Genomic DNA, 13611 nt, shown 5'->3' on the forward strand with positions numbered 1-13611 from the left:
CGGGGCAGAGGGTGCTGGATGGCGTGTGCTGCTGTGCCTCAAAACTGCAACATAACAGCAAGTCCCAGCAAAGGAACTGCCACGACTGGAGGGCAGACAATCAGCCCAGCCTGTGTGCTCCAGAAAGTAGGGCCTTGTTCCTGGTACTCACAGTACCAGGAGGTACTCACAGTACCAGGAGGAGCACCCGTGTGAAAGTAACAGCACGTGTTGGGTGGGAAGACATGTCGAAAGAGAACTGAGCCTGCTAGAACATTACACTACTTCTGCAGCCTTGTAGAAGGGACTTGCTCACCTGCCCAGCACCCAGGGAAAGGAGACCCTATCACACAGTGCAACAAGTCAGACAGAGCATTATAGTGTGTTGGGTGGACCTATTTCCACCTTTCCACCTTGGCCCTACCTTTCAAGGGCTGTTGGAATGGACAGGGCATGCCACATGTTCTCTCTCCCTCTCTCTCCTGCAGACCTTTATCTTTTCACCCTGGAATGACCTCAGCTCCAGGTCAGGCCTGCTGCTCCCCACACTTAAAAGCAAATACCACAAACAATCACTTTTTCAGGGTCCTGGGAATGCAAGGGCTTACGGTTGAGGCCAATGTCATGGTATGTGAGGATGACAGGTCTGTTCCCCTTGGGTGTGCCCCGCATGGTGACATGAACCACTCCAAAAGCTGTCTCAATGTCATGTTCCTGCAGAGAGAGAAGAAGGAGCCTCAGTGTTATGTGTGCTGCCTGCACCACAGGGAAACCTAACTGAAGGCCAGCAGCAAGGGCCTCATCCCCACTTCAGCACTTCTCCTACCCACAGTACAGCTTTTGCAATCACAGAACGGTTTGGGTTGGAAGGGACCTTAAACACCATCTCATTCCACCTCCTGGCCACATGCAGGGACACCTTCCACTAGATCAGGCTGCTCCAAGAACTGTCCAACCTGGCCAATCCACAACCCTGCCAAATCTCTCTGTCCAATTCCTCTGCACAACTGCTGCCCAAAGCAGGTTGCTTTTGTTGAGAAGTGTGAAGGGTCCGGGCCTGCATCTTCCCATGACCAAGATCTCATTTCAGTGGCTTTCAGTGATGTTGCTGCACTGTAGCAGAGCTGGGTGTCACATGTGCAGCTGTGTCTAGGGACTCATAGCATCACGAATGCAGCTCCACTTCCACAGCCAAGCCTTTGTTCCCCAGCTGGTGACCTCTCTCCAACATACCAGCTTACAAGTCTCTTGCCAGTGCACCCCCCAACGTACCCCCTTGGCATCATCCTGTCCATGGCTGGTGGGAGGGGACATAGCAATGCCCAAGAGGCTGGCAGCCTCTGGGGACCATGTACCAGGGTGTTTGGGAAACAGCAAAACACAGAGCAGGCAAATGGGACAGCAAAGGGACCCAGGCTCTGCAGATCCCATCACTGCCTGCCTGTGAGGTTGCTCCCATCCACACAGGAGTAAGTGGCAGCTTTTCCTTTCAACAGCAGTAAAAATGAAAGATCCAGACACACACATATGTGTTCTCCCAGGCTGCCTGTCTACTGCAGCCCCACTTTGGCCATTTGGCCAAGACCCCTCAGCTCTTGCCCATGCTGCTGCATTACTGTCTGCTGACCTGTACCCCAGGGAAGGCTGAGAACTGTACCTCAGCCAAACACTTTTTTCCATTATATACCAGGTTTGGTAATGTGACACTGAATCACCCCCAGTGCCTCTGGCAGCTGGCACCAGTATGGAAGGTTATGCTGGTTTCCAGCTGGGCATCAGTGGAGCAGTTTCACGACCTGTTTCATGATTAATTGCCAGCCAAACCATGTGTCTTTTCCCAAATATCAAGAGCTTTTTGCACTGTGCCTTATGTCAGACAGCAAGAGGAGCACGAGGCCTCCTGGTACCTCTTCAGTTTCTGTCCGGTGCAGAAATAAGCCACAGCCTCATAATGACACATGCAGAAGTGCCCACAACATTGTCCAAGTTGAACTAAAATAGCTGCAAACACAGTGAGACAAACACTGATCTGGGATAACTATGGACTTTGGAAAAGCTGTGGAGATGGTAGGGAGGCTAGGTACACAACATCATCTTTAGGTCCCTTCTCACATCTACAGAAATCAAAGGAGAGACTTACAGACACTATAAAAAGCACCAATTACTTCCTTCATATTAAAACGGCATCTGCTGAGGAAAAAGCCTCATGGTTCACCCTGAAGTAAGGACATTACATCTCAAAACCATGTTTTACTAGTTTACATGAAGCATGTGAAATATGTTTTTGAAACAGTAATTTCCAATACCCTGAAAGTCATTAAACCAAATACAGGACTGGTGAGAGTACCTGGCTTGCAGCACACCAGAAATTCACTTCACCTCCCTTTTCTGGGCACTCTGAAGGCCAGTTATGGGCCAGACTGATTTAGTTCTTGCAGCGGAAGACCTTCCTTCCCCCAGCTGTGCTTCTTTTCAAGGGCTTCAAAGCCTATCCCCTTCCCCCAAAAGTGTGGCAACAGCAGAGCTGCCACAGTTAAATCACCTGAGGTAGTCTGAAGCCTTCTGGAGCTTGGCTTTGAAGGATTTGTGAAGGCACCTCTGACTGGGGCTGGGGTTTACCTGCATGTAGCTGTTGCACTGTGCACATGCAGAAGCTGGAGTACCTACTTACACAGCAGCAGAGACCTCTCTGCAGGCGAGGTTACCCAGCCTGATGCTCACATGGAGGGGGCAGGACAGGACCAGTCTGTGTGTGTAAAGTGAGCATGTGTCCATGTGGCAGGAGTGCCTGCCCTCATGGCAAGGCTGCACAAGGCAGCCCAGGGCACAGCCTCTGCTTCCTGAGCTTCCAGAAAACCCCCAGCTCTGCCCCTTGGCCATGTCTCGGCTCTCAGGGCTGCTCTGCTGAGCTGGGCAAAGCCCTGTCCTGCACAGCCACAGCACTGGCCCCCAGTTTAGTGCTCTACAAGCCTGCAGGTGTTAACAAGCCCTTTAACAATAAAGTGGCAACTTTTGGAGAAGGCCAGGAGTGGTGACTGGCAGTGCTGGTGGCTGGAATGGTGAAACACAGGGAACTCATGGAAGAGCCCAGCCGGTGCCAAAGCAACCGGAGCTGGCAACCCCCGTCTGCACTTCCCCATGCCCCTGAGCTCACCAAGGCCTGGACTGCCATTAAAAGCAGGTCTGCCTGCCAGCTCTGGCACTTGCTGGGCTCTTCCATAAGCAGCTTTAACTCACTGAGCTGGCAGGGAACTATCCAGTTGCCCTTTTCTTTTCTTTATTTTTTTTTTTAATCTTACTTTGTTAGACTTCTGCCAGGTCAGTGAGTTAAGAAGCTCACAGAGAGGTCTGGCAAATGCTGGTTGTGGCTCAGAGCCCAAGGGGAGTGCAGAAGGAATAACCCTGCCCTGAGCACGAGGCTGGTTAAACTGACTCATGGCTTGTGCGGGGGGACTAGGGAGGGTCTAAGGCAGCAGCAAAAGGTCAACTATCAAACAGAAGCACAAAACCTAAACTGAGGCAACAGTGAGAAAGGCACAGAAAGCAACAAAAGAGCTGGTGACATTTTAAAAAGTCTGCACTACAGTCTTTTCTGGAATTACACTGAAACTCACTGCTCAGGTCACACCTGCCTTCACTAGGTGAGCTACAGGACAAGGTACTAGAAACAGAAACACCCACTTCCCTTCAGAGACTGCCACACTGCAGCACCCTGCACTTCTCTTTTCTGAAGCTGAGCTTGGGTCTCAGCTCTCTAGTAGGAAAGGAGAAGAGTTTCCTTGAGCTAATAATTAATCCTTGCTCTCCTGCTTACTTTGACATTGCTAACTGTGTAAACTGTGATTTGGGGAAATGAGACAGTTTGTTGAGAAGAGGTTTTCCATGTCCCCACTGGGCACCAGCCCAATCTGAAGGGGACTTCCCTGGCTACTCCTTCAGTCACATTAGTGATTCCAATACAGAGAATGTACACTGAAGATGGAAGCAACATGAGAAATCCCACCTTTGAGAAATCCCATCTTAAAAAATCCTAGGAAGCAGAACTTTAAAAAGTTTAAGATGCTAAATCTGCAAACTTCTTACTCTGCCCTATACAGTGACAATGCCTAAGACTGGTAGTGCTTAAGATTATTTCTTATTTCTCTTGCAAGTTTCCAGGCACGGTGGAAATCCTCCTCCTGGGAAGCAGCTTCCCTCCTCTGGTTAAAGCATTTTACTTATTGAAGGCTTTTTCCAAGCTCTACAAAGGAAGAAGCAGCAGCCACTAAAATTGAGATAAGGGTTTCTACCTTCACTTTTTTAGCTACAAATCAGCTATCACGCTGATATCTTTTTCAAGATTATCTGGAGAGACAAGACCGAGTTTCACCGCCAACTTCCCTACGGGTAATCAGTAGGAAATGTCAGGTTTGCCAGTGAACTCCATTTTCTCTGAAACTTTGCCCTTTTGTCTCAACCTCTGATTGCAAAGGACAAAATAATTTTCAGATGTCACACAACTAGAGCACACATGACTCCCCTGTCACTGTTTGTCTCCACAACAGCTCTGCCACGTATCAAAGCCACAGGACAGCACGAGACAGAGGCTTAAAAAAGAGCCTGGGTATCACACTTTGGATGGCAAGGAGGATCTCTACACTTATAAGATACAACTGCTACCTTGAACTGCCCCCCCCAAAGTTATTATTTTGTTACATTATTACTGGCTTACTACTCTCCCAAACATGGAGCAGAATAACCCAGTTACAGCAGGCACCAGAGCACTCACTGAGAGAACAGCAGCTTGTCCGGCTGCACCCGGAGTCCTTGCCGAACACGTTTCCTTCACATCTTTTTTGTAGACACCCTTCCTAGCCCCCCAGCGAGGTGGCCTGCCTGTGTCACCCTGTGTCACTGCCTCCATAACCACTGCCCAATTCCAAACACCAGCTCGGCATGTTTTCTCCTGATATTTGCCTATTGCTCATGTAGAAGTGTTGAGTTGGAAAGTATCAGACACCTAGATTCTGGCATGCTTGGTTTCTTTCTAGCCTCTGCTCAGGGCAGCTTTGACACATTGCATCAGTGTAGCCTGAACAGAGACTCAAGGGTTGTTACCTTACAGCTGTGTAACTCCAGCTACTGTCTGAACACTGATCTGGTCTAGTGCAGGGAAGCAGTGATAGGAGAAAGCATGTGGAAAACATGGCCAGGAGACAGCCAAACTTTTACAAACCTGCAGTCTCCAAAATAAGGGAGATGAATGCGAGACAAGATCATGACCTGCCAGTTGTGTTTTGAAGAGCTTGATAAAGTTTAATTTTCACTTAGGGACTGGAAACTTTCAGAGGTTTTTCTGAAGAGATTTTATCTCCTGCCTTTATTTGTAGAGTAGGTAAAGAATAAGCAGCAGCTGCAGCCACCCTGCTGCAAGGGGAGGCAGAGCAGCGGCGGGGTGGCTGTCACAGCCGCAGGCAAAGGGCTGTGCCCACACACCCCGATGGCCCCTGCTCTGCCAGCAGGGCAGGGGCACGGGGCCTGGGCAGGCAGCTGCCATCGATCTGCTCAGAGCAGCTGGGAGCCACAGCTTCAAAAACTGGCACTGCCTGCGGGTCATGAATGAGAAGAGCGACGATGGAGGAGGAGCAGGAGGCACGGAGACCAGCTGTAGCTGCAGCCTGCTGGGCTGACTTCAGGAGAGTGTGCTTGTGCAAAAGCATGCAGTGATATTTTCTCAAACATATGCATCTTGTAACAGTTTCCTTTAGTTATTCCAGCCTCCAACAATCTGCAGGTCAAATGAGATTTCCTGAACTAGAGCTGTGGTCTTCCACTTTAAGAGAACGGGGCTGCCACCTCCTGCTACTTGAGCCTCCCCCTGTGACCAGAAAAGCTTAACAATGTGCAGGGAAAAGAACCACTAATTTCCCCACCTTGTATCTGCTGATTTTACACGAGACCTCCTAGCCCTTGGTTTGGAAGCTGGAGAGCAACTGACTCCATTTCCACAATCCCCAGAAGTAATGCTCTAACAGCTCACTGCAACTCCCTCACATGTTCTTTCCTGGGCTGACGTGCTTGGGACTATCTGGGTGGCCCTGGCACAGCAGCTTTCTCCTGACCATCCTGCAGTTCTCTCCTGACCATCCTGCTACTGTGCAGCTCTGTCCTTGCTGAGCCCAGGGCTCTTGCAGGACGTCACCCGCGCTGTGGGTGCACGCGGCAGCACAATGAGGTTGCTTTGTTCTCTGTTCCTGACGAACAAGGATTGATTTGCTTTGCTGAAAGCCACGAGCCCCTCATTGACATTGTCACTCATCCCTTGCAATATTAGGGTTTTATGCCCCCGAGTTGTCGTCAGCCCTGAGCCCACGCTTTCATATTCCACTGCAGGAAGCTTTGACTCAACATGCAGCACACTTTGTTTACCCAAAGGCAGATAATTTTTGCCACTGCACCTTCCATCACTTTTTCCAGATCATTGAAGAGTATATTTTAGCAGTGCAGGTCCCAGCACAGGTCTCCAGGGTGCTTCTCAAGTGATCTCAAACAACTGTGAAAACAAATGCTGGGGTTTTTTAACCAATATTTCATCCATGAATGGACTTCTCCTCTGACCACATGGCCTCCTAAGCCCCTTAAGACATATGTCTTATGACTCCTTTTGGTAAGAGGCCTTGTCTTTTGGAAATCCAAGTTGGCTGCATCCACTGAATTCTCTTTTTCTATATCACTACTGACTCTTTCAAAGAATTTCAACAGCTCTGTAGAGCAGGACTTCCCTTTACAAAACTTACATTGACCCTTTCCCAATGTTGATCAGAGTAATTCATCCACTACACTTTGCTGTTTTTATCGTCTGTCTGGTATAGCTCGTCAGTGAATTCCCAGAATTCCTGTGGGATGTGCCTTACAAACTGCCTGTCAGGTGAAGCACTGGGCACCATGGCAGCTTCAACAGAGGAGCATGGCTCTCACTTAACACCTCAACTATTCCATCCTTAAATTCATTTAAAAATCCTCCATTGAAAGTTCCAGTTAATAAATATTATGAAATATTAAAAACTGCTAAAAAAGGCATAAATATTATCTTTTGTACAGCCTCTGCAGCAGGCACTGTGGTTTAAGACAGGCTCTATGCTGACTCCCCACAAAGAGTGTTCCAGCACAGTAACCTCTGTGAGCTGCTCTGTGCTAAGCTTGCATGCAGAAGAAATTAAATTTAGATTTAATTCAATACAACATTATTACTAACTTAACTCTATTTCAAGGACTTATATTATAAATATAGCTCTATTTTCTATAATGGTTTAGTTTGTTGTGTCTGAAAACTTTCCACATGAGGTGAAAAAGATATCAAGTCCATACCATCACTAAACCCTCTCACAGGGGCAAACTGTGGGAGGGGGGCTTGAACTTAAAAATTGTATTCTTGGGAGTTTCAAACCACCACACTGCTATGGCTAGATCTTCCTTGAGTCCTCCTTCCAGAGCCTGAGAAGTCAGTAGCACTCTGCAACCCCCCCCATGTGGTTCCATTTTGATAGGTGGAAACAGGAGGGTTATTTTCTTCATCTTGCAAATAATCTCTCACAATCCCCTTCTGCCTTTGTTCTGCTCATATATTTAATCTGCTAGAGTTTATAACCTTTTCCATTTTCTCTAGCCTTTTTTAAAATTGCTTTTTTGTTTTCAATAGCCTCCTTGCCCTTCTGTTAGCCATGCTGGCTTTCTGGCACCATTCCTCGTCTCTGCTGTGATGGATGGTGGGCACTTGCTCTCTGCTCAGTTTATGTTCAGTAATCTTCTCCATTTCTGTGCAGTTCTTGTTTTGAACTCTGAGTGCAAAACCAGTGAAGTCTTCTATAGTTTGGTGGTTTGGTTTTTTTTTTTTCCTTTTCCCCAGGGATGTTGATCTGGAACACATTATGGCTTCTGTCACAGAGCAGCTCTTGGAAGGAACAATACATTTCTCTGCCCTTGTCAGATCACATCAACAATGACTTCTCCCATCTTGGCACTCCCTAACCTGTTGCTCCATAGAAGTTTGTGGCTAAAATGCAGTGCTGGTGCCATATAATGGATGCAACTTAGATTAGCTGACTTGATGAGGAAGTGCCATTGAAAAGAGTCCTTCTCCTGTCCCTCTGCCCTGCCTCATGTCCAGTGAGCTGCTGGTCTCATGGAATTCTGTAAGCAGGAGTGCAGGGTTGGGGTCACTGCCCCACTACACTGGGAAACCAAAGCAATTGAGCCTGTGGCCACAGGATCTCTCCTTCAGGTGGAGGGTGAGCAGTGCAGGTGCACACATGGTGGCAGAGGCACTGACCTGCCTTAGCTATACTGTTAAGATACACTTCCAGATAGGGCTTGGGCAGAAGAACATGTAGTGGCCACCAAAGGAAGGCCACCAATGCTACTGAGCATCTCTGAAAGCCCTGTGGTTTTTGCTGTGATCTTTATGGTGCCAGCTTCTGAGAATCTCTGCTCTTGGTCAAAGAGCCCTGCACTTGAGAAAATGAAATGTGTGTGAACCATAGAAGCTCAGACACTGGAAGGTGATAAAACACAACCCAACAGCAACTTCAAAATATCTGAGATCAAACCCAAGCAGGAACTGCTGGGAAGCATTTCTTGCTGGGGATTTGCAAGGGTCAGACAAGGCTGGGACATTATCCTATTTGTCCTTAACATCTCTGAATGCTTCTTAAACCGGGGAGGAAAACCCACACTCAACTATGACTGCCAAAGGCTAAATCTACTGTGGCACTGATTATGGCAAGAAGTGGGCACACAGAGGGCAAACAGTTCAAATGCAGGAACCACCTCTGATTGCCACCTTTGGCCAGAGAGGGAAGCAATGACAGTGCCACTGGCACTAAAGAATCCCTTCAGTGCAGGGAGCTCAGGGTGCAGCTGCAGTGGGAACTGCAGGTTGAGCTCTGGGGGGCAGCCCCTTTGCATAACAAAGGGCACCTGTGGCCCAGCGAGGGGGGATGCGACACTCGAGGGATCGGATACTCAGGGACACACCCAGAGACTGAAGCCCCCCAGACTTTCCTGCCCTTCGACTGTGAGGGTACAAAAGCCCAGAGGTTCCTTTGTTCGGGGTCCCTCCTCAGAGGCACCAGCTCCAGCTGGTATTTTGTTATTCAGTTATTGCACCATGATTAAATTATTTTAAGGATCTGGAGGTCTGAGACGCTGCAGTGGGAAACCTGGGCTGGAGCCGGTAAGGAAACCTGGTCTGTGAGGGGAAGGAGCAGTTCAAAGGGGCCTCAGTCCCAGCTCAGGTGGTGCCAGAGTGGCTTCCAGGGTGGCTCCTGGGTGGTCAGACATAGGAGTTTCCTTAACATCCCTGAAAACTTTCCATACTGAGAAAAAACATTCTGAGTGAAAGAGTGAGGCATCCAACAGCAGCTCCAAAGGTGCTAATGCCTCGAGCTCCAGAAACTGCCAGGCAGCAGAGAGAGGTACCTGGGTGCCAGACCACAGTGGTCCAAACTCCAGCCACACTTCCTCAGCCCCAGGTCAGAGTGTGATCCAGTGCTTAAGTTTTTAAAAGTTTAATAACTTTAAAAGTTATTGAAGACTTAAGTAAACCATTTGTTTCACAGTGGGAATGATTAATGATGAGAATTCATATTACCAGTACTTTTCAAGACTAATTTATTAAGCTTCTCTTTTGGCATTACCAGATGACCTCCCAGTGCGAAGCTGCTCTAAGTTCAAAATTAATTCCTTGGAAAAACTGAGAACTAATTTAATGTGCAGACTAACAATGAAGAACACATCTGTGAAATCCCTTCAATTTTTTTTTAAACATTAAAACCTGGCAGAACACAGAGCAGTAAGGTGTCTATTGCTTGCATTTTACTCAAGCTTGTTGAATGTCTGTACTAGCAGAGGGCTAGAAACATCCCAAAAAAACCTTTCAACTTAAGCACATTCAGCTGCTGGTTCACCTAAGCAAAGGAAACTGCCTTTGCTGCTTTGCTGTAAGGTGGAGGAGATGCAGGTTACTCAGGGCAGGCTTTCCCCTTTTCCAGTGACTCTGGCTACAGCTATTATTTACTTTACGTCATCTTTGCCAATCTTGGCAAAGGTGAAAAACTGCACCATGCTCCTGGGGCAACCTATCCCAGCTACTAACTATGGAGAGATTGAAGCAGAGATTCCATTGTCTTGCTCTCAGCAGCAGCTGCCCTCAAATTTCTACACATTACTAAAACAACACCACAAACTGTGCCTGCAAGATAAGAAAAAAATATTGTCAGACTGTAAAACATCCTCACCTGTTAACTCTTACCATTATAGTATCACCAACCTCAAGGCAGTTGGCAGGTAAGTGCTTCCCACCCCCTCTCTGTGCAAAATTATTTTGGAAATAGTAGAGCTGAAGGAGATGGCTGCATGGGAAGCAAGACTAAATCAGACGTAAAGCAACATCGTGAAGTAAATTATTCATTTCCATACACAGCAGAAATTTATTAATAGAAAACACAATATGATTTATCCAAGCATGCAAACGGTTTCTGGTACTCTGTGTAATTGCATTAAGTCTTAAATTAGAGAAATTCTGGGTGAGAATTGAGAGCAGCAGTAGAACGAGGTACTCAATCTGATTACACAAACTCAAGAGCATCAGGAGACAAAGGTGCTGCTGTTGCTGTAATACAAACAAGCAGTTGTGTGTGCCTGTTCCAAAGGCAGGTGACAGTGAAGGACAGACCCAGTGCCTCTCTGCGACCCTTGCTCATGCTTTGTGTCAGACAGCAAGAAAGAGCAAGTCACCTCCAAACACAGATCCTGCCAGAGAACAGACACTGGCTCTGCACTCAAAGAAACTCAAGTGAGATACAACAGGAGCATGGCAGGCAGGCTGGGTTTGTGCTCCCACAGCAGAGAACACGAACCCCTACAACCACACAATGCTGAGACCAATAAGCAACTCATGACAACAGTGACAGGCCTGAGCTGGAGCAAGATGCTCTCTCTGCTGCCCTGCCCATGTGTTCCAAGCAGCAGTTAAAGCTATAACTTTCTTGCACTCCAGTCAAGTATCCAGTGTCATGAGAAGGACACCCAGCACAGACGGAGGAATACATGGGTTAGGGTTAGATCCCCTCTGTCCCAGCTCAGGCAGGAAATTGGACCTTGTAGATCTGCACTGCTATTTTGAGTCAGCAGAGTATGAGACTGCAGCCTTCCCTATGGGCTGCAAACAGAACAGGCTGATGGCTCTGGCACTCCCCCATCCCTGGGCAGTGGGCTCAAGGTGCCACCACCTGCAGACACACAGCCTTTGTAAACCTGAGGCCTCAAGGGAGATCTGAATGGGCCACCTTTCTGGCCAAGGACAGTCCTCCTGCTGACACGATGTGCCAAACTGCATTTCAGCATCTTGCTGAAGACCATGAACATCTTCAAACCTCCTGAAGAAGAGAAAGCAGGGCCATGTTCTGTGTCTCCAAACCTTCCACATCCCCAGCAACTAGAAGTGAGCCTCACTGTGTTGAGTTAAACCCAATACTGCAGTTACTCGTTAGTTGCTGTGAAATACCATTAATGAGTGTTGCATAAGGGATGGAAACAGCTCAGCCACTGCCGCTGGAAAGACACTGTTCAAACCCCTTTCTCAACCTAAAGCATATACATCTGCTTTGCTCTAAGGACTCACTGACAAGAACATTAAAAGCACAGGAACTTCAAACATCACAGCTGCATAATCAGCCTCTTTGGCACACTGTTGCCACAGAATACAGAAAGCAAACACAATGCTTAAGTAAACCCCAAGGAAGGGTTGTGCATACATAGTTAAAAATAAGAACCATGTTTCAGTCCAAGTCCAGCTAGCTAAAACTTTCAGAGCTGAACACTGCAGTTTTATAGAAAACAGAGCTTTTAGGTGGAAAATCAGTGATGGGAGGAATCAGAAGAAAAGCTTCCCAAGAAACAAAAATTAAAAAAATGTCCAAAATAAAAATCCATTTAAATAATTTTAGCTTTACAATATTTGTTGTTGTGATGTCAGGAGAAGTCAAAACCAGTACTTTAGTGGTGATGCTAGTTTTAATAAGATTAGGAGCAGCATTAATTTAGCAGGCATTAAGTAAACTTGCTTTCTAGATCAAAACATCTTCTGTGTTGTAATTAATTTCACTCTAGCGCTTTGAACAAAAGAACTCGTTGTACAAATCAGAGGAACAACGGTCCTCAATATCCCAGCCAAAATGTTTCACTGCTGCTGAGAACAGCCCCAGTTATTCACACAGAGAAAGCAAACCCTTCCTCAAAGAGCTAACGTTCTATGTTATTTCATCACAATAAAGAGAAGATGCCTTAAAACATCTTGTATTCAACACCAGTGGGTAGCACTCACAAGCTGGCTTTAATTAAACAACGAACACAGTTTCAATTCAACCTCTCCCACATCAGCAAATGCACACGATGGGATATTTCAATAACCTCTCAACAGCAGATACCATCTCTGACTGCACAGCAAGCAAAAATAAAGCAAAGAGACTGGGCAAGAATAAGCAAACATTTAAAAATGCAGATTAAAAAGCTTCAAACAAATGTACTTCTGAAAGAACTCCTCCAAAACTGAATAATTAAAATGTGGTCTTATTGAACAGTGATACTTTAACTAAAAAAAAGTGCAAAAAATTCCTCATCGAGGCCTGTCATTAACTCTGCAAACATTGTGCTGTGTTTTACTCTGGACTGCATTTTCCATGAATACCAGCAAGGCATCCAGCAAGCTTTTTTATTGGGAAGCTTTATTCCTTTCCTCCAAGGGTTTATGCATGCCTTGTCTTTTCTGTTTCTGATGAACCCTGTATGTCCTGCACTTACTTAGTCCCACCTCCTCCACCCATTGTTTGCTTTCTGCAAATATTCAGCCAAATCCCAAACCATCTCCACACCCCAAGGCCCCTTCTCCTGAAAGCCAAACATTTCTCTGCCTTCCTGCTGGTGGGAGGCAGCAGAGGGGAAGTGTCGGCTACACATGAGATCAAATGGCAGCTTAGGTCAGACTGAAACATAATACAGGCTTATTTGGATAGTTTTACAAATATATCTGCATATTCCTTCATTTCTATTTAAAGCAAATCATCTGGAAAGAGGAGAGAGATTTAGGCTGAGACAGAACACCTACTTCTGAAGGCTGAAGAGGGTCTGGATAATAATAAAAGCCCAGGCACAGCTCTGTTAATGGCACAGGTCACCACACTATCTGTCCATCTGCAGCACAGACCGTTTATTCCACCATCTGCCCATGGACAGTGGAAAAAGCCAAGCCTAGATTTCATTAGGGTTCATATAGCTTTCAAGTAAAATGTAGGTCTCAGATTTAGGTTAATACCTTTTAGTTCTGAGAATAACCTACATTCCTATTGATAAAGACCTCTAAGCCCCCACACTATCTCTCCATTTCATCTCCATTTCAGTTACCAGATTATGTGGCATTGTTTAACTGATGCCAGGCAATCTGTTATATGTCAGGGCTAGCTGGGGTTGCTTGCAGATGTACAGCTTAGGAAAACCAGGGCAGCTCTATCTGGAAGTCAGTTGTACCAGAAAAGCCAAAAGCTTCCTCACACACAGTCACCTAGAGTAACAAATTTCAGAAGCAGGAGGATGCCTGTG

General features: G+C 46.7%; 1 protein-coding gene across 2 annotated transcripts in view; it reads right to left on the reverse strand.

Moving 5' to 3' along the window:
* Nucleotides 1-13611, reverse strand: part of NDRG3 (NDRG family member 3) — a 43526-nt gene that overhangs the window by 11736 nt on the left and 18179 nt on the right. For both annotated transcript variants that reach the window (XM_029965300.1, XM_029965301.1), the window contains exon 4: nt 588-693. In XM_029965300.1, coding sequence (XP_029821160.1) covers nt 588-693 — 106 coding nt within the window. The remainder of the gene's footprint in view (nt 1-587; nt 694-13611) is intronic.

This window comes from Manacus vitellinus, unplaced genomic scaffold (assembly GCF_001715985.3).
Source record: "Manacus vitellinus isolate BGI_N305 unplaced genomic scaffold, ASM171598v3 scaffold_97_pilon, whole genome shotgun sequence".
NCBI classification, from domain to species: domain Eukaryota; kingdom Metazoa; phylum Chordata; class Aves; order Passeriformes; family Pipridae; genus Manacus; species Manacus vitellinus.